The following is an 18,557-nucleotide window of genomic DNA, read 5'->3' as shown; positions in this document are numbered from 1 at the left end:
GAATAAATCTGGTTTAAATATTCAGTACTCGGGAAATATCTAGTACTTTACATGGATCTTTGTTATAAATTCATGCCATTTTTAAGCAAAATATTATAGCAATAACTATACTGGAGGTAATGAAATTTGCTTTAATATACCTTCCCACTGGTAGGATTATTTCCTGGCTCAGACACAGTCTCACACTGCCCAAAAAGAAGTCTTATGTGCTTAGCTATTTAATTAAATAAAAAAGAACTTGTAATTTTAATAAAAAAAACTTGCAGTAACATGGTGCATGTTAGTGAACTCAGTTATTCAAGGCAAGACCAAATACCAGATTTTGAATCAAAAAATCAAAATAAAACTCTAGGTAATCAAACTCTAGCTTGTATATGAGAGCTAACTTGAGATAGAAATCAGACCCAGTATGCATTTGGTTGAAAAGTGGCAACAAAAATTTAGAATTCTTACTTGTATAATTAGGAGGGCAGAAAGCCATGATTTGGTGGAAGCTTCCACAGTTTCTCATAATCTGAATCCCATCTTGAATCATTCAACTGTAAAAAAAAAAGAATCAGAACACTGAAGTTAAAAGTTTTGTTTGCCATGATTTATAATTTTTTTTACAAGATAAAAAGAGACAAAAAAAAAGAGTAGATGATTTATATAATGATTGTGGGAGGTTACTGCGTTACAAGTTTGGAGACAATGGATGGATAACATGTCATTGAGTATATTAGACCCAAATATTAAAAATAACTATTCAGAAATTGAAGTCCTTAAGTGCATTCAAATTGGTGTATTGTGTTCAACAAGATCCTGATGCAAGACCAACAATGGCATCCGTTGTTACATATCTTAGCAGCCATTCAATTGAGTTGCCACTTCCACAAAAACCTGCATTTTTCATGGACAAAAAGATGGATCAAAGAGCAGCTGCACAGGAATCAAGTTCTAGTTCACATCCACTTTCACAAAATGAAATGTCTATAAGTAACTTTCTTCCTAGATAATAGTATTTAACTTTGACTAACGTTCTGTGCAACTAATTGCCATTGCTGTTAGTTTAAAATTTAGACAAGATTTCAGTTATACTTTGGAGCTTGTATGGACTGGGGGATCAAATTATGATATCTTTTGTTATTCCTTAGTGTGTAGTTGATTATATATTTTGATCCTTAAATCATTTAAACAAAAAATTCATGCTACAAAGTAACTGGGAGATTTTTGTAGTTAAGTTGAAGGAGTCAACCATAGTCCCGAAGCCCTGTTCTCATTTTGTGCTTTTATTTCCATACAAGAGTAGAAGGACATACCATTCCATACAATAAGATTGTGCCAAAAAAAAGAGACTAATTGTTCATTAGAAATAAATTAATCAAAGAAGAAAGTAAGAGTGTTGAATTAATCAAAACCATCTTTTCGGAATTCTTCCAACACATTTCTCATTTTGAATGCTTCTTCATAGTAATTATCCTTTAAAATACAAAGGAGAAAGTAAGAGTGCTGAATTACATAGAAAATAAATACCACTTAACACATTCAATTTAACTCCAAAGAAAACTTACTTGATTCATGTCTATGGTCTGCAAGGCTTCACCACGAGTGAATATAATGGCATGGTTTTGATTTTCAGGTTTCCCTTCACCAATCTCAACTGGTAAACCCGAAAGCTTGATGCGATATACTTCCTGTTAATTCAACATAAAACCATTTCTTAACCAGGAAGCTTGTGCAAACATTTTTCAACTAGATCCTTTTATCTAACTTAGTTTATCCTTTTCTTAGAAAATTTAGGTGAATCATAATTGGAAAATGAGACTTCAAACTTGAACATTTGTCCATACCTCATCATACTTTTCACCTCCTTTGACAATAACTGAGTAATAAACTTTCTGTGATTTCCCTTCCTTTGCCTCTTCAACTTCATCTATGTAGGCGACACGAAGCGCTGAATTCCTACATGGGATATTCCATTACTTCTTTGAGAATCACTTTGTTATATTAAGTACATCTAACATTTTCATTGAGAAAATAAATCCAAACTCACCAGGGTATATCTTTCTTAAGTAGAATAAGATTGATATCCCATCTTCATTTTCCTTATTAAGTTCCTCAATCGAATATCAAACATCTTCTTTGTAATATGGTGTCAAAACACTAAAGAAAAAGCTTACATAAGTTCCAATCATAGTAGCATCAATGAAAAATAAACAAACATTATGTGCCTTTAATATTTAAGAACTTAAGAGAGTTGGCACTTGCCATTTTTCAATATTCATTCTATTTTTTCCACTTTCATGTCATTAAATCAGTTAATCATAATGACTAACCTGAAGGACAACATGTTTTGAACTTTGGGAGCCTTCGGCATATTCATGAATAAGGAATTTGCAAAGAATGTGATACGGCGGCGAGCATCCAGATTTTGAGGCACATTTATAGCTGATTCTTTTACTGTTAAAAGCAAATGAAGCCTAATAACCTACATAGAAGAAACAAAGACTTAGTAAACAAAATCACAAAGAATAATGCAGCGAATCAACCGGAGTTTATTTGTGAAGACTACCTTCTCTTTCACTGATTTGTTGACAGAAAAATTAGTGTCTATGTTGACAAATCTCTGTCCTCCTTCTTTGGTGTTGAGACGAAGATTTTCCATGACTCTGGAGAAAGCAAAACCAAATCAACATCATAATGCAGCTATCATAGCATTCGACTACTGCTGAATACATGTAGCTATCATTCAAGCTAATAAAAGAATTTGTTGATATGTCTGAAAAAGAGATATATCGCATACAACAATGATTAAATAAATGCATAGACAAAAAAAAAGATTTTCAAGTTCAGCATTATTTTCTCTTTAAATCAAACAGCTTTAAAACTTAAAAGTACCTGCTAATATATGTAACAAAACCTAGAAGGCAAGCAGCTTCCTTGAGCGGTTCCCGGTATGCAAACGCCGCCCCAGCTTCCGATGGATCAACACCGTAGAACATCCGCACAACCTTCTGACCCTTGCTTGCTGCTACGACACTCCATTATCTTCTCCAATTCCTTCAACCACCACATCGAATTCCCATAGCTTTTGGAGAAAACCACATCGAAATTCTAGAATCTTCGATTGCCTTGGAACAAAAAAGATAAGCATTCAAGCAATTCATCAAACACGTGCTATGCGAATCAGTAAATCACCAACCAAAAGCATATTTACAAATCAAAACCGTAAAACGAATGCAAATTTGTATACATGCATGTAAGAAAAAAATCGAAGGGATTTCATGAAGACCTTACCCCCAATTTCTGCTAACAAAGAGAAAATCAAAACCTAGCATTAAAGATATAGAAGTAGTAACAATTAGCAAATACAAAATATGAGTAATTAAAAGAAGAGAATGTGGATTTGTATATAAACCTAGTTCAACGAAGATGGAGAAGGAGAAGCTTCACAGAGCACAACACGATGGAGCAGGAAACTTTGATGGAGGAGATCGCAGCTGGAAGAAAAGCGTTGATGGAGGAGCTTGCCGCCAGAGGAGAGCATCGTGGATGAGATCGCAGATCTCACGCTGCGATGGAGTTTCTTCCTGGTTCTCACTTTGCCATGGAGTTTCGATAGATTGAGTAGCACAGCGTTTATTAGTAAAATAAGCGTTAGGCCCTAATATAAAACCTGAGATACTGGCGTTTAAAACCGCCAAATTCACTAAAAAACCGCCGCTTTCCACCAATAAATTATGGCAGCCACACAAACCGCCTTAATTTATGAATATAACGGCAGTATTTTAAAAATGCCATTTTGTTGATGCCATTTTATACCAGTTTTTTTGTAGTGTAAGCTGGCCATCTGTCTCAAGCAAACCATATTCAAGTGGAAAATTGAAGATAAAAGTCAAGGATTTTACCCACTTGAAGTTGGAGTTGGGTGGCGGTGGCCTTGGGATAAGTGTTTCCAGTGGTTCTGCAAGCTCTACTCCCTTGTGATCTTCAGTGAATTCCTCCACTTCTTTGCAAACCTTTTCTATTCCGGCCATGTCCTGGTCAAAGTCTTCTATATCTTCCTCATCACTTGAGTCATAATTAGGAGGTTGAGAAAAGTCGACCTCTGCATCATCTTTGTATTCACTTGGGGAAGATTCTTTAGTCTCAAAGAATTCACTTGCGGATGCAAGTTCATTATTAAGAGAACTTGAGTGGTGACTATCATCATTAGGAAAACTTGAGTCTTGGGTAATTCCGTCTAATTCTTCATAAGATACCTGTCTTGGGGGTTGTGCACTATCCTCCTTAGCATTAATTGTGACGTCTTCGACGGAATTCTCCACAATTCTGTATTCCTGCGGAGGTTCAGCATCTCCTAAATCTTCAACCAACTCTTCTTCTTCTACAATGATAGCTTTCTCTATTTGTTCCAGTACGAAGTTATGCTCTATGCTGTCCACTGGAGCTTCTAGTGTGTTTTTCGTGCTGCGTTCTTCATTAGATTCCCCACATGAAGCCATGGGAGTCTGTTGAGTGTCTGAATTTCTAGAAGATAATTGATTTATTGCTTGCTCCAGTTGATGAAGGGTTGCATTAAATTGGTTTACTGATTCTTTGAAGCAAACCTGTGATTCTTGGCTCGATGAATGTGAACATGGTGTATAGGGGAGTGGTGGTTCTTGGAGTAATTGGATTGGCGTTGGGGTGGATAAGGATCATGTGGTAGTGAATGGTGAAAAGAAACTTGTGAGTATGGTAGTTTGAAGTTATGTTGAGAGGATGGTCTCTAAGTATAGGGTGGGGCATGTTGATAGCTACAAGGGGGTCCACCAAATCTATCAGTTGGGTATGCATTGTAGAATGGTCTCCGTCCATGGTATCTAGGAGGGTGTTGTTGCCTAAAGGGGTGATCAGATCATCTTGGCTCTATCCATCCATGATTGCGTAGACCTTGATGCATAGTCCTGTTATAGCTTCCATTCCTTGCAACAAAAGTAGAACCAAACTCAAAGCGAGAGGGGTGAGAATTCATAGTAGTTATCAGAAATAAGAAAGGAGAACAAAAACAAATAAACAAGTAAAAGAAAAATATTTACAATAACCAATAATAAGGCACACGTTTGAAATTCCCCGGCAACGGCACCATTTTGAAGAGAGAACTTTTGCGTGGTCTAGAATTCAAAATGAATTCCCGTTGCAAGTATAGCTTCTAAACCAACAAAAGTCCTTTCTTACAAACGTTTGGTTGTCACAAGTAACAAACCCTAAATAAATTGATAACTGAAGTATTTAAACCTCGGTCGTCTTCTCAAGGAATTGTAGGGAGGTGTTCTTATTATTAGTTATGAGTCTTGTAAATTGGGGTTTTGAAAGGGTTGAACAAGTTATTTAATTGACAAGAAAAATAAATAAATGACTATAAAATAAACTCTTGGCAAGATATGAGAAATTGGAAGTCCTATCCCAGTTATCCTTATCAGGTGTGATGAGAATTGGGTTTTAATCCCACTTAGTTAACCTTTACTAAAGCAAAGGAAAGTCAAGTGGACTAATTAGTTTGATCCTCAAGTCCTAGTCAATCCCTCTGGGAATACTAGCTATAGAGCGGTCTAGATCAATTAGAATCTGCCAATTTCAACCACTGCTGAGTTTGACAACTCAAGAGTTACCAATTAATCAACCAAAGCCAAAAGGGAATAAAATCTACTTGAATGAAAATAATTTGGATAGAGCCCAAGCATCAATAACATAAATTAGAGAAAACAATCATAAGTCTGAAATACCTCAAATTTTATTAATTAAGAAAACCCTAACATGAAAAGTTCATAAGCCAAATAAGCAACATAAATCAAACACAAATAAAAGCTTCAAAGTAAACAAAAATAAAAGAGAAACATAAATTATTGAACCTGGTATGAAGAAACAATTCTAATCCTAATAGAAATCCTAATCCTAAATCCTAAGAGAGAAGAAAGAACCTCTCTCTCTAAAAACTACATCTAAAACCTAAAATTGAGTAATGAATGAATGATTTTTCTTCTTTGAGTCTTTGCATGTTCCCTGACTTTAATCTGTGTTTCTGGGCCAAAAACGGGGTTGAAATGCGACCCAGAATCTGTGCCAGCGACTTCTGTAATTCTGCAGATCGCGCACGTCATGCGTCCGCGTTGTCCACGCGTTCGCGTCACTCAGCATTTCTCATACCACACGTGCGCGTTGTCCACGCTTTCGCGTTGTTCGTGCAGCTTCCAATCCGTGCGGTCGCGTCAGGCACGCGAGTGCGTCACAGTAATTCCTTCTATTTCGCGTGGTCGCGTGAGCCATGTGACCTCGTGACTTCTCGCTGGTCATCTCCTCAATTCCTTGTGTTCCTTCCATTTTTGCATGCTTTCTCTTTATTCCTTACGCCATTCCTGCCCTATGAAGCCTGAAACACTTAACACACAGATCACGGCATCGAATGGTACGAAGGAAGATAAAAATATACAACTTAAAGGTCGTTAGGAAGCAAGTTATTAATTATAAGATATTTTTAGGAAGGAATTGTAAGTACATGCAAATCATATGAATAAGTGGGTGAAAAGGTTGATAAAACCACTCAATAAAACACAATATAAACCATAAAATAGTGGTTTATTAATCTGTGACACTCATCACCATTCTCAACCAATGAACGCGTGCCTGATAACCACCTCCATTCTACTTTAGATTGAATGAGTATCTCTTAGATTCCTTAATCCGAGTCTTCATGGTATAAGCTAGAATCCATTGGCAGCATTCTTGAGAATCCAGAAAGTCTAAACCTTGTCTGTGGTATTCCGAGTAGGATTCAGGGATTGAATGACTGTGACGAGCTTCAAACTCACAAGGGTTGGGCGTAGTAACAGACACAAACGGATCAATGGATCCTATTCCAGCATGAGTGAGAACCGACAGATGATTAGCCGTGCGGTGACAGCGCACCTGGACCATTTTCACTGAGAGGACGGATGGTAGCCATTGACAACGGTGATCCACCAACACACAGCTTGCCATAGGGGGAACCTTGCGTGCGTAAAGAAGATGACAGTAGGAAAGCATAGCTTCAGAAGACAAAGCAACTCATAAACTCCAACATATTCTCCATTACTGCATAACAAGTATTATTTAATACATGCTCTCTTGTTCATTTGCAAGTCAACTGATAATTATAATTGATATCCTGACTAAGAATTACAAGATAACCATAGCTTGCTTCAAGCCGACAATCTTCGTAGGATTCGACCCTTACTCACGTAAGGTATTACTTAGATGACCCAGTGCACTTGCTGGTTAGTGGTACGAATTGTGAAAAGTGTGATTTACAATTTTGTGCACCAATGATCAACTTGAATTTACCAATGCATTCCCTTATTTCTGGAACTTGAAACTCCAAACACCCATGTCTTACATAACTTTTGATCCTTTGTTGATGGGTGATTTGTTTGCAAATGCATTGTTCTTAGTTAAATTCAATTTTCATTGTTCATCTTAGCAATTGAATTGAGTGATCACATTACAAATGTTCATTCCTTGATTTCTTGTGCTTGCTTAAGGTTGCTTCCATGATTAATTCTTTAAACTCGCAACTTAAGCACTTGATTGAGAAGCATTGAACTTTGATTGTTTTAATATTGCGATTTCTATTTCAATCGACTGGTGTGTGTGTTCTAACTGCGTGCACATTTGGAATACACACACTGTTTCATCTCAAATCACACTATTTTGAAAGCTTCCAATTAAGAATTTCAAATTTTCTTCACTTTATTTGTGCTTCCTCATTTTGATCTTGTTTTGTGGTTGCCGTATGATCTTGAAATCTTTTGTTCCTAATTCTCCTTTTTAGGATGTATGTAAAAGGTAAAGCACCGGTCACTGATGACTTCGATTCACTACCCCTTTTCAAAAATTTAGTGAACGAGTTCTTTTGGCAAGCGTACCAAAATTATCACCAAGTAATAACCAACAGTAGAGTGGGATCGTATCCACAGAGATTAGCAAATCCAAGCAGTTTTAATTGATTGATGAATTAGTCAAGCGGATCAATAAGATTGTTAAGTGCAGAATTGTAAATGGCATAAATGTAAATGACTAAAGTATAAAGGAAAGCAATAAAGTGTAGAAATAGAAATTGCAGAATGTAAAGTGCTGAATCATAAATGACTTGAATGTAAATGGGAATGGGGAATTGCTGAATGTAAAATCAAGCTATAAAGAAATGGATAGATAAGAATGGGGGAATTCATTGAGATTGGGAGATGTTGCCTCTTTGGATCAAATCTAGCTTAGATCTTCTTCAATCATACAACTCATTGACCTCTTGGTAATCATGATTGATTGAGTCCTAATCCCTTGGTGACTCAATCTCTCAGATATTGATCAATAGCTAATTCTTTGGTCTAATTGCTCATGAAGAGAGATGTGCTTGGTCCCTGATTATACCACACACCCTTGTAGAGCCAGGTAGAGGGGGGATTATATGTCACGTATCCCATCACCAAAACTCAGATTCTACTCAAGTGTGAGAAGGGATTTCAAGCATGGTTTCATGTTTCTTTTCCCAAGGTTCCCATGAAACCCAATTTCATTCAATCTCTTTCCCAAGATAATTGAACACTAAGCATTAAGAACAAAATTCCTTCTAGCAAATCAAGAGAAGATGAAGAGAAGAAGAATTTCACTATTATCAATCAATCAAGTACAACAGAGCTCCCTCTCTCAATGAGAGGGAAGTTAGCTACACATAGCTTGAAAGTACTCAAAAGTGGAATGTAAAAGTGGATCTATAACTAACTACTTGACCCCTCTTCAATACTCTTTGGGGGTATTTATACTACTCATAGTTAAAATAAAGAAATTACAAAAGTGAAAAAGGGAAAATTACATTTTGGAGGGAAAGAAAGCACTCAATAAACGTGATTCCTTAGCTGGCGTGTGGCTGGCGCTTCATCAGCGTGTCACGTGCCCTTCAAAATGGCTTGGCGTGCCACGCTCAATCCTTCAAGTTGCACGCTCGTCCCTTGTCAACCTTGGCGTGCCACGCCTTCGAACTCAAGTCGCACGCCATAGTGGAATTCTTGTGTTGGCGTGCCACGCCTTCGAGCTCAAGTGGCACGCCCCTTTGATTTTTCCACTTTGTTTGCCTCTGGAATCTTGATCTAGCGTGGCACACCCAGGGTCTGGCATGCCACGCCCTTGTTGTGTGCTTGGATAAGCTCTCTGGAAAGTTACACTAGCGTGGCATGCCTAGGGTCTGGCGTGCCACGCCCCTTTGTGAGTGAGTGGTTTTTCTGTTTGGCATGCCACGCCACAAACTCAAGTGGCACGCCCTAATGAAGCTTTGGCCTTTGAATGATGTTGGCATGCCACGCTTCGTTGCTCAAGTGGCACGCCTAAGTGAAGAATAGTGATTGGCGTGCCACGCCTTCGACACCAAGTGGCACGCCCCATGTAATTGGCCTCTTCCACCTTCTCTGGAAACTTATACCAGCATGCCACGCCTGAAGGTTGGCGTGCCACGCCCCCATGATCTTGTCTCGTTCCAGTAAGTGGTGTGCTACGCCTTGGCCTTCAAGTGGAACGCCAAAGTGACTTTTTGGAATTGACGTGCCACGCCTTCGACACCAAGTGGCACGCCAGTCTTCAATTGCCTTCAGCTTCTTCTCTGGATCATTGTACCAGTGTGCCATGCCATGTTGCTCAAGTGGCACGCCCATGTATTTGTGCACTCTTCAAGCTTAGCGTGCCACGCCTGGGTCTTCAAGTGGCAAACCAAAGTGACTTTTGGAGCTAGCGTGCCACGCCTTCGACACCAAGTGGCACGCCGTAGTGAAGGTTCTTCTTGAGGTAGTGAGTTGGCGTGCCACGCCTTCGACTTCAAGTGGCACACCCATAGTAGTTGATGGATCCGGCGTGCCACACTCAACCTAGCATGCCACGCCCCTTTTGTGTCCTCCATTTTTCTCTCTGAAATTTTGTACTAGCGTGCCACGCCCACATGCATGCTTGGATCTCCCTTCTGGAATTTAGTACTGACGTGTCACGCTTAGCTCCTAGCGTGCCACGTGGTGCACGAAATTGTGATCATCAACAATGGTGCCAAAGACTTAGAGCTCTCAAACGTGAATCACACTTTGTCACAACATCGCACAACTAACCAGCAAGTGCACTGGGTCGTCCAAGCAATAAACCTTACGTGAGTAAGGGTCGATCCCACAGAGATTGTTGGTATGAAGCAAGCTATGGTCATCTTGTAAATCTCAGTTAGGCGGATTCAAATGGTTATAATGGTTTTCGAATATAAAGATAAATAAAGCATGAAATAGAGATAGAGATACTTAGGTAAATCATTGGAGGGAATTTCAATTGAGCTTTAAACACAAGGTAGTCCCCATTCAATTGAAGGACTAACTCTCCTCTGTCAACATCAATCACAGCTCCTGCTGTGGCTAGGAAGGGTCTTCCAAGGATGATGCACTCATCCTCATCCGTCCTAGTGTCTAAGATTATGAAATCAGTAGGGATGTAAAGGCCTTTAACCTTTACCAACACGTCCTCTACCAATCTATAAGCTTGTTTTATTGACTTGTCTGCCATCTCTAATGAGATTCTTGCAGCTTGTACCTCAAAGATCCCTAGCTTCTCCATTACAGAGAGTGGCATAAGATTTATACCTGACCCCAGGTCACACAGAGCCTTCTCAAAGGTCATGGTGCCTATGGTACAGGATATTAAGAATTTACCAAGATCTTGTTTCTTTTGAGGTAGAGTTTGCTGAACCCATGTATTTAGTTCACTAATGAGTAAGGGAGATTCATCTTCCCAAGTCTCATTACCAAACAACTTGGCATTCAGCTTCATGATGGCTCCTAGATATTGAGCAACTTGCTCTTCAGTTACATCTTTATCCTCTTCAGAGGAAGAATAGTTCTCAGAGCTCATGAATGGTAGAAGGAAGTTTAATGGAATCTCCATGGTCTTTATATGAGCCTCAGATTCTTTTAGGTCCTCAATAGGGAACTCCTTTCTGTCTGGGAGACGTCCCATGAGGTCTTCCTCATTGGGATTCACGTCCTCCCCTTCCTCTTTGGATTCGGCCATTTTGATTATTTCAATGGCCTTGCAATTTCTTTTTGGATTCTCTTCTGTATTGCTTGGGAGAGTACTAGGAGGAGTTTCAGTGATTTTCTTACTCAGCTGACCCACTTGTACCTCCAAATTTCTAATGGAGGACCTTGTTTCATTCATGAAACTTAAAGTGGCCTTAGATAGATCAGAGACTATATTTGCTAAGCTAGAGTGGCTCTGCTCAGAATTCTCTATCTGTTACTGAGAAGATGATGGAAAAGGCTTGCTATTGCTAAGCCTGTTTCTTCCACCATTATTAAAGCCTTGTTGAGGCTTTTGTTGATCCTTCCATGAGAAATTTGGATGATTTCTCCATGAGGAATTATAAGTGTTTCCATAGGGTTCACCCATGTAATTCACCTCTGCCATTGCAGGGTTCTCAGGATCATAAGCTTCTTCTTCAGAAGATGCCTCTTTAGTACTGTTGAATGCATTTTGCCATCCATTCAGACTATGAGAAATCATGTTGACTTGATGAGTCAACATTTTGTTTTGAGCCAATATGGCATTCAGAGCATCAGTTTCAAGAACTCCTTTCCTTTGAGGCGTCCCATTACTCACAGGATTTCTCTCAGAGGTGTACATGAATTGGTTATTTACAACCATGTCAATGAGTTCTTGGGCTTCTGCAGGAGTTTTCTTTAGGTGAATGGATCCACCTACAGAATGGTCCAATGATATCTTAGAAAGCTCAGATAGTCCATCATAGAATATATCTAAAATGGTCCACTCTAAAAGCATGCTAGAAGGACACTTATTGGTCAATTGCTTGTATCTTTCCCAAGCTTCATAGAGGGATTCACCATTTTTTTCCTTGAAGGCTGAACATCCACTCTAAGCTTGCTCAGCTTTTGAGGAGGAAAGAACTTGGCCAAGAAGGCCGTGACCAGCTTATCCCAATAGTCTAGGCTATCTTTAGGTTGTGAGTCTAACCATGTTCTAGCTCTGTCTCTTACAGCAAAGGGGAAAAGCATGAGCCTGTAGACTTCAGGATCTACTCCATTAGTCTTAATAGTATCACAGATCTGCAAGAATTCAGTAAAAAACTGATAGGGATCTTCTGATGGAAGTCCACGGAACTTGCAGTTCTGTTGCATCAGAGCAACTAGTTGAGGCTTTAGCTCGAAATTATTTACTCCAATAGCAGGGATTGAGATGCTTCTTCCATAAAAATTAGAAGTAGGTGCAGTATAATCACCAAGCATCCTCTTTGCGCCTCTACCGTTGTTATTGGGTTCGGCCATGTATCTTTTTTTTTTTCGAGATTCTCTGTAAGGTTTTCTCTGGATTGTTGTGCTTTAGCTTTTCTTAGCTTCTTCTTTAGAGTCTTTTCAGGTTTAGGGTCTGCTTCAACAATAATGTCCTTGTCCTTGCTCCTGCTCATATGAAAAAGAAGAGAATGGAAAAGGAAGAGGAATCCTCTATGTCACAGTATAGAGATTCCTTTATGTGAGTAGAAGAAGAAAAGAATAGAAGAAGGAGGAGAAAAATTCGAACACAGAGGAGAAGAGAAGGTTCGAATTTTTAGATGAAGAGAAGAGTTAGTAAATGAATAAATAAATAGAAAGAGATGAGAGGGAGAGAATTTCAAAAATTGTTTTTGAAAAAAAAGTTTAGTAATTTTCGAAAATTAAGAGAAGAAATAGAATTAAAATTAAAATTTGAAACAATTAGTTAATTAAAAAGAATTTTTAAAAAGAGGAAGGTAATTTTTCGAAAATTAGAGAGAGAAAAGTATTTAGGTGATTTTGAAAAAGATAAGAAACAAACAAAAAGTCAATTAGTTAGTTGAAAAAGATTTGAAAATAAAAAAGATAGGAAGTTAGAAAAGATTTTTGAAATTGATTTTGAAAAAGATATGATTTGAAAAATATATGTTTGAAAAGATATGATTGAAATTTATTTTGAAAAAGATTTGAAAAGGAAATTAAAAAAGATTTAATTTTTAAATTTAAAATTGATTACTTGACTAACAAGAAACTAAAAGATATGATTCTAGAATTTAAAGATTGAACCTTTCTTAACAAGAAAGTAACAAACTTCAAATTTTTGAATCAATCACATTAATTGTTAGTAAAGTTTTTGAAGATTATGAAATAAAATTAAGAAAAAGATTTTGAAAATCAATTTTAAAAAATTTCGAAAATAACAAAAGGAAAAAAGAAAAGATTTGATTTTGAAAAAGATTTTGAAAAGATAAGATTTTTTTAAAATTGAAGTCTTGACTTGACTAACAAGAAACAACTTATTTTAAAAATTTTTGACTATGTCAACCCAAAGATTTCGAAATTTATGAGTAAAATGAGGAAAAGATATTTTTTATTTTTTAATTTTTAATGATGAGAGAGAAAAACACAAATATGACCCAAAACATAAAAATTTTGGATCAAAACTAATGATGCATGCAAGAACACTATGAATGTCAAGATGAACACCAAGAACACTTTGAAGATCATGATGAACATCAAAAACTTATTTTTGAAAAATTTTCAAGAAAAGAAAAACATGCAAGACACCAAACGTAGAAATTTTTCATGTTTAGACACTATGAATGCAAAATTGCATATGAAAAACAACAAAAAACACAAAATAAGAAAATTTAAAGATCAAACAAGAAGACTTACCAAGAACAACTTGAAGATCATGAAGAACACATGCAAGAATTTTCGAAAATTGCACAAATTTTACAAAACATGCAATTGACACTAAACTTAAAAATTGACTCAAGACTCAAACAAGAAACACACAATATTTTTTATTTTTATGATTTTATAATTTTTTTAATTTTTTTCGAAAATTATTTATTTATTTTTTTGGAAAAAAACGAAAACAAAGAAATTTTTTTTAAAATTTTTGAAAACTTTTTGTAAAACAAAATAAGAAGAAAATTACCTAATCTGAGTAACAAGATGAACCGTCAGTTGTCCCAACTCAAAAATCCCCGACAACGGCACCAAAAACTTGGTGCACGAAATTGTGATCATCAACAATGGCGCCAAAGACTTGGAGCTCTCAAACGTGAATCATTCTTAGTCTCAATTCCGCACAACTAACTAGCAAGTGCACTGGGTCGTCCAAGTAATACCTTAGATGAGTAAGGGTCGATCCCACGGAGATTGTTGGTATGAAGCAAGCTATAGTCATCTTGTAAATCTCAGTTAGGCGGATAGTAAATGTTATGGAGTTTTTGAATAATAATAAAACAAAAAATAAAGATAGAGTTACTCAAGTAATTCAATGTTGGGAATTTCAGATAAGTGTCTAGAGGTGCTTGTCCCTGTTGGATCTCTGCTTTCCTAATGTCTTCCTTCAATCCTTCTTATTCCTTTCCATGGCAAGCTGTATGTAGGGCGTCACTGTTGTCAATGGCTACATCCCATCCTCTCAGTGAAAAAGGTCCAAATGCTCTGTCACGACACGGCTAATCATCTGTCGGTTCTCGATCATGTTGGAATAAATTCCCTTGATTCTTTTGTGTTTGTCATCATGTCCAACAATCGCAAGTTTGAAGCTCATCACAGTCATTCAATCCCTGAATCCTACTCGGAATACCACAGACAAGGTTTAGACTTTCCGGATTCTCATGAATGCCGCCATCAATCTAGCTTATACCACGAAGATTCTGATTAAGGAATCCAAGAGATATGCGCCCTGTCTAAGGTAGAACGGAAGTGGTTGTCAGTCACGCGTGCATAGGTGAGAATGATGATGAGTGTCACGGATCATCACATTCTTCATGTTGAAGTGCAACGAATATCTTAGAATAAGAACAAATAGAATTTAATAGAAAATAGTAGTAATTGCATTGAAACTTGAGGTACAGCAGAGCTCCACACCCTTAATCTATGGTGTGTAGAAACTCCACCGTTAAAAATACATAAGTGATGAAGGTCCAGGCATGGCCGAATGGCCATCCCCTAAATGTGATCAAAAGATCAAAAAATACAATCTAAGACTGTCTAATACACTAGTAAAAAATTCTATTTATACTAAACTAGCTACTAGGGTTTACAGAAGTAAGTAATTGATGCATAAATCCACTTCCGGGGTCTACTTGGTGTATGTTTGGGCTGAGCTTGATCTTTACATGAGCTGAGGCTTATCTTGGAGTTGAACGCCAAGTTGTAATGTGTTTTTGGCGTTCAACTCTGGTTCGTGACGTGTTTCTGGCGTTTGACTCCAGAATGCAGCATAGAGCTGGCGTTGAGCGCCAGTTTACGTCATCAAATCTCGAATAAAGTAGGGACTATTATATATTGCTAGAAAGCTCTGGAGTTCTGTAGCTCCAGAAAATCCATTTCGAGTGCAGGGAGGTCAGAATCCAACAGCATCAGCAGTCCTTTGTCAGCCTTTTATCAGAGTTTTGCTCAGGTCCCTCAATTTCAGCCAGAAATTACCTGAAATGACAGAAAAACATAAAAACTCATAGTAAAGTCTAGAAATGTGAATTTAGCATAAAAACTAATGAAAACATCTCTAAAAGTAGCTAGATCCTATTAAAAACTACCTAAAAACAATGCCAAAAAGCATATAAATTATCCGCTCATCACAACACCAAACTTAGATTGTTGCTTGTCCCTAAGCAACTGAAAATAAATTAGGATAAAAAGAAGAGAATATACTATAAATCCCAAAATATCAATGAATATTAATTCTAATTAGATGAGCAGGACTTGTAGCTTTTTGCTTCTGAATAGTTTTGGCATCTCACTTTTTCCTTTGATGTTTAGAATGATTGGCATCTCTAGGAACTTAGAATTTCAGATAGTGGTATTGATTCTCCTAGTTAAGTATGTTGATTCTTGAACACAGCTACTTTTATGAGTCTTGGCCGTGGCCCTAAGCACTTTGTTTTCCAGTATTACCACCGGATACATAAATGCCACAGACACAAAACTGGGTGAACCTTTTCAGATTGTGACTCAGCTTTGCTAAAGTCCCCATTTAAAGGTGTCCAGAGCTCTTAAGCACACTCTTTTTGCTTTGGATCATGACTTTAACCACTCAGTCTCAAGCTTTTCACTTGGACCTGCATGCCACAAGCATATGGTTAGGGACAACTTGATTTAGCCACTTAGGCCTGGATTTTGTTTCCTAGGGCCCTCCTATCCATTGATGCTCAAAGCCTTGGATCCTTTTTACCCTTGCCTTTTGGTTTTAAGGGCTATTGGCTTTTTCTGCTTGCTTTTTCTTTTTCTTTCTTTTTTTTTTGCCAAATTTTTTTTTTGCAAGCTTTTGCTTTTTCACTGCTTTTTCTTGCTTCAAGAATCAATTTCCTGATTTTTTTCAGATTATCAATAGCATTTCTCTTTGTTCATCATTCTTTCAAGAGCCAACAATTATAACATTCGTAAACAACAAGATCAAAATTATGCACTGTTAAAGCATTCATTCAGAAGACAAAAAGTATTGTCACCACATCAATATAATTAAACTAAATTCAAGGATAATTTCGAAATTCATGTACTTCTTGTTCTTTTGAATTAGAAACATTTTTCATTTAAGAGAGGTGAAGGATTCATGGAATTAATTATAGCCTTAAGACATAGTTACTAAATACTAATGATCATGTAATAGAGACACAAATATAGATGACATAATAAACATAAAAACCAAAAAACAGAAAAATAAGAACAAGGAATGAATCCACCTTTGTGATGGTGGCGCTTTCTTCTTGAAGAACCAATGATGTCCTTGAGTTCTTCTATGTCTCTTCCTTGCCTTTGTTGCTCCACCCTCATTGCTCTTTGATCTTCTCTAATTTCATGGAGAATGATGGAGTGCTTGACGTTAGGATTTTTGCTAGTAAAGAATTTATAAAAATATTCGCGTTGTAGATATAGCTTCTAAACAAACAGAAATCTCTTCGTACAAAAGTTTTGGTTGTCACAAGTAACAAACCCCTTTTAAAATTGATAACCGAGTATTTAAACCTCGGGTCGTCTTCTCAAGGAATTGCAGGGAGGTATGTTCTTATTATTAGTTATGCAAAAGTATGTTTGGGGTTTTGGATTAAGGTAAAAGGTATGTTGAATGACACTTAAAATAAAATAATAACAACTATAAAATAAACTCTTGGTAAGGTATGAGAACTGGAAGTCCTATCCTAGTTATCCTTATCAATTGTGATGAGAATTGGATTTTTCTCCCACTTTGTTAACCTCTAACTATGAAGGTAAGTCAAGTGAATGAATTAATTCGAATCCTCAAGTCCCAGTCTTTCCTTGGGAAAAGTCAGAGTCATTGGATCTCGAATCAATTCTTGAAGAATTCCAATTTTCAATCAACAATGAGTTTGATAACTCAAGAGTCACCAATTAATCAACCAAAGCCGAAAGGGAAAAACATCTAAATTAAATTAAAAGCATTCATGTAAATAAAGCAATCAAACTACGTTTAAACATAAATTCAAATTCAACATAAAAGAGTTCATAAATTAAATTGGGAAAATAAGTAAAGGGAATATTAAACCTAGAATTCAGAAAAAAATTGTAAGTTGGAATAATAATAAATCCTAAATCCTTTAAGAGGAATCCTAATCCTAATCCTAAGACAGAGGAGAGAACCTCTCTCTCTAAAAACTACATCTAAAATAATAAAAAGTGAATTATGAATAGCATGATTATAAATGAATGGATTCCCCCACTTTATAGCCTCTAATCTATGTGTTCTGGGCTGAAACCTGGGTCAAAAACAGCCCAGAAATCACTCTCAGCGCTTTCTGGTCCGTACAGGTCGCGGAAGAGTGACGCGGAGGCATCGTCCACGCGTTAGCGTGGGTTGTGTTCCTGCTAGGTCACGCGGCCGCGTGATTTATGCGTTCGTGTCACCTGGCGTCGGGGCAGATATGAAAAATTATATATCATTGAGAAGCCCCGGATGTTAGCTTTCCAACGCAACTGGAACCATCTCATTTGGACCTCTGTAGCTCAAGTTATAGTTGTTTGAGTGCGAAGAGGTCAGGCTGGACAGCTTAGTAATTTCTTTAACTTCTTGTATTCCTTCCACTTTTGCATGCTTCCTTTCCATCATCTGAGCCATTCATGCCCTGTAATCCCTGAAATCACTTAACACAAATATCACGGCATCTAATAGTAATAAAAGAGGATTAATATTAACAAATATAAGACCAAAGAAGCATGTTTTCAATCATAGCATAAAATCCGGAAGGAAAACGTAAACTCATGCAAATAGTATGAATAAGTGGGTGAAAAGCTGATAAAAACCACTCAATTGAGCACAAGATAAACCATAAAATAATGGTTTATCAATCTCCCCACCCTTAAACATTAGCATGTCCTCATGCTAAGCTCAAGAGAAACTATAAAGATGAAGAGGAATGGTAGGATGTATGAAATGCAACCTATCTGTATGAATGCAACTACATGCAAAAATGTTTCTACCTACTTGGTTAAAAATAAATAAGTTCTCCAAGAATAACATAAATC

At 37.1% G+C, this 18,557-nt stretch overlaps 1 protein-coding gene, 1 long non-coding RNA gene and 1 other non-coding gene across 4 annotated transcripts in view; 1 reads left to right on the top strand and 2 right to left on the bottom strand.

Moving 5' to 3' along the window:
* LOC127748307 (uncharacterized) overlaps window positions 1-1,941 on the bottom strand; it is a 2,286-nt gene extending 345 nt beyond the window's left edge. The window contains exons 1-3 of the long non-coding RNA XR_008010255.1: window positions 1,830-1,941; window positions 454-879; window positions 141-185 (exon numbers count right to left, since the gene is read on the bottom strand). This is a non-coding gene — a long non-coding RNA (uncharacterized LOC127748307). The remainder of the gene's footprint in view (window positions 1-140; window positions 186-453; window positions 880-1,829) is intronic.
* Window positions 1,942-2,028: 87 nt separating this feature from the next.
* On the bottom strand, window positions 2,029-3,618 carry LOC110272995 (putative callose synthase 6). 2 transcript variants are annotated; one of them, XM_052262619.1, is made up of 6 exons: window positions 3,398-3,618; window positions 3,277-3,310; window positions 2,878-3,110; window positions 2,552-2,648; window positions 2,316-2,467; window positions 2,029-2,142 (listed from the first exon to the last, which is right to left on the bottom strand). In XM_052262619.1, the coding sequence occupies exons 3-6, from the start codon at window positions 2,979-2,981 to the stop codon at window positions 2,109-2,111; spliced, it is 387 nt and encodes a 128-aa protein (XP_052118579.1). In that variant the 5' UTR covers window positions 2,982-3,110; window positions 3,277-3,310; window positions 3,398-3,618; the 3' UTR covers window positions 2,029-2,108. The 2 variants fall into 2 exon arrangements, with proteins under 2 accessions (XP_052118579.1, XP_052118580.1); XM_052262620.1 differs by lacking the exon at window positions 3,277-3,310.
* Window positions 3,619-11,848: 8,230 nt separating this feature from the next.
* LOC127740285 (small nucleolar RNA R71) lies at window positions 11,849-11,951 on the top strand. Its single transcript, XR_008000964.1, has one exon. It is a non-coding gene; the product is annotated as a small nucleolar RNA R71 (small nucleolar RNA).
* The last annotated feature ends 6,606 nt before the right edge of the window (window positions 11,952-18,557 follow it).

Source organism: Arachis duranensis, chromosome 6, assembly GCF_000817695.3.
Source record: "Arachis duranensis cultivar V14167 chromosome 6, aradu.V14167.gnm2.J7QH, whole genome shotgun sequence".
In the NCBI taxonomy this organism is placed as follows: domain Eukaryota; kingdom Viridiplantae; phylum Streptophyta; class Magnoliopsida; order Fabales; family Fabaceae; genus Arachis; species Arachis duranensis.
The sequence above is the reverse complement of the archived record's forward strand: the minus strand, read 5'-3'. Positions and strand labels throughout refer to the sequence as shown.

Excerpts from the sequence above, each read along its gene's own strand:
- LOC110272995 (XM_052262619.1), bottom strand. The coding sequence starts at position 2,981 with ATGTTCTACGGTGTTGATCCATCGGAAGCTGGGGCGGCGTTTGCATAC. Across the intron at positions 2,649-2,877 it reads TTTGTTACATATATTAGCAG|AGTCATGGAAAATCTTCGTC; the intron begins GTACTTTTAAGT and ends TGCTTTCTCCAG. Across the intron at positions 2,143-2,315 it reads CAAAACATGTTGTCCTTCAG|TGTTTTGACACCATATTACA; the intron begins GTTAGTCATTAT and ends CTTTTTCTTTAG.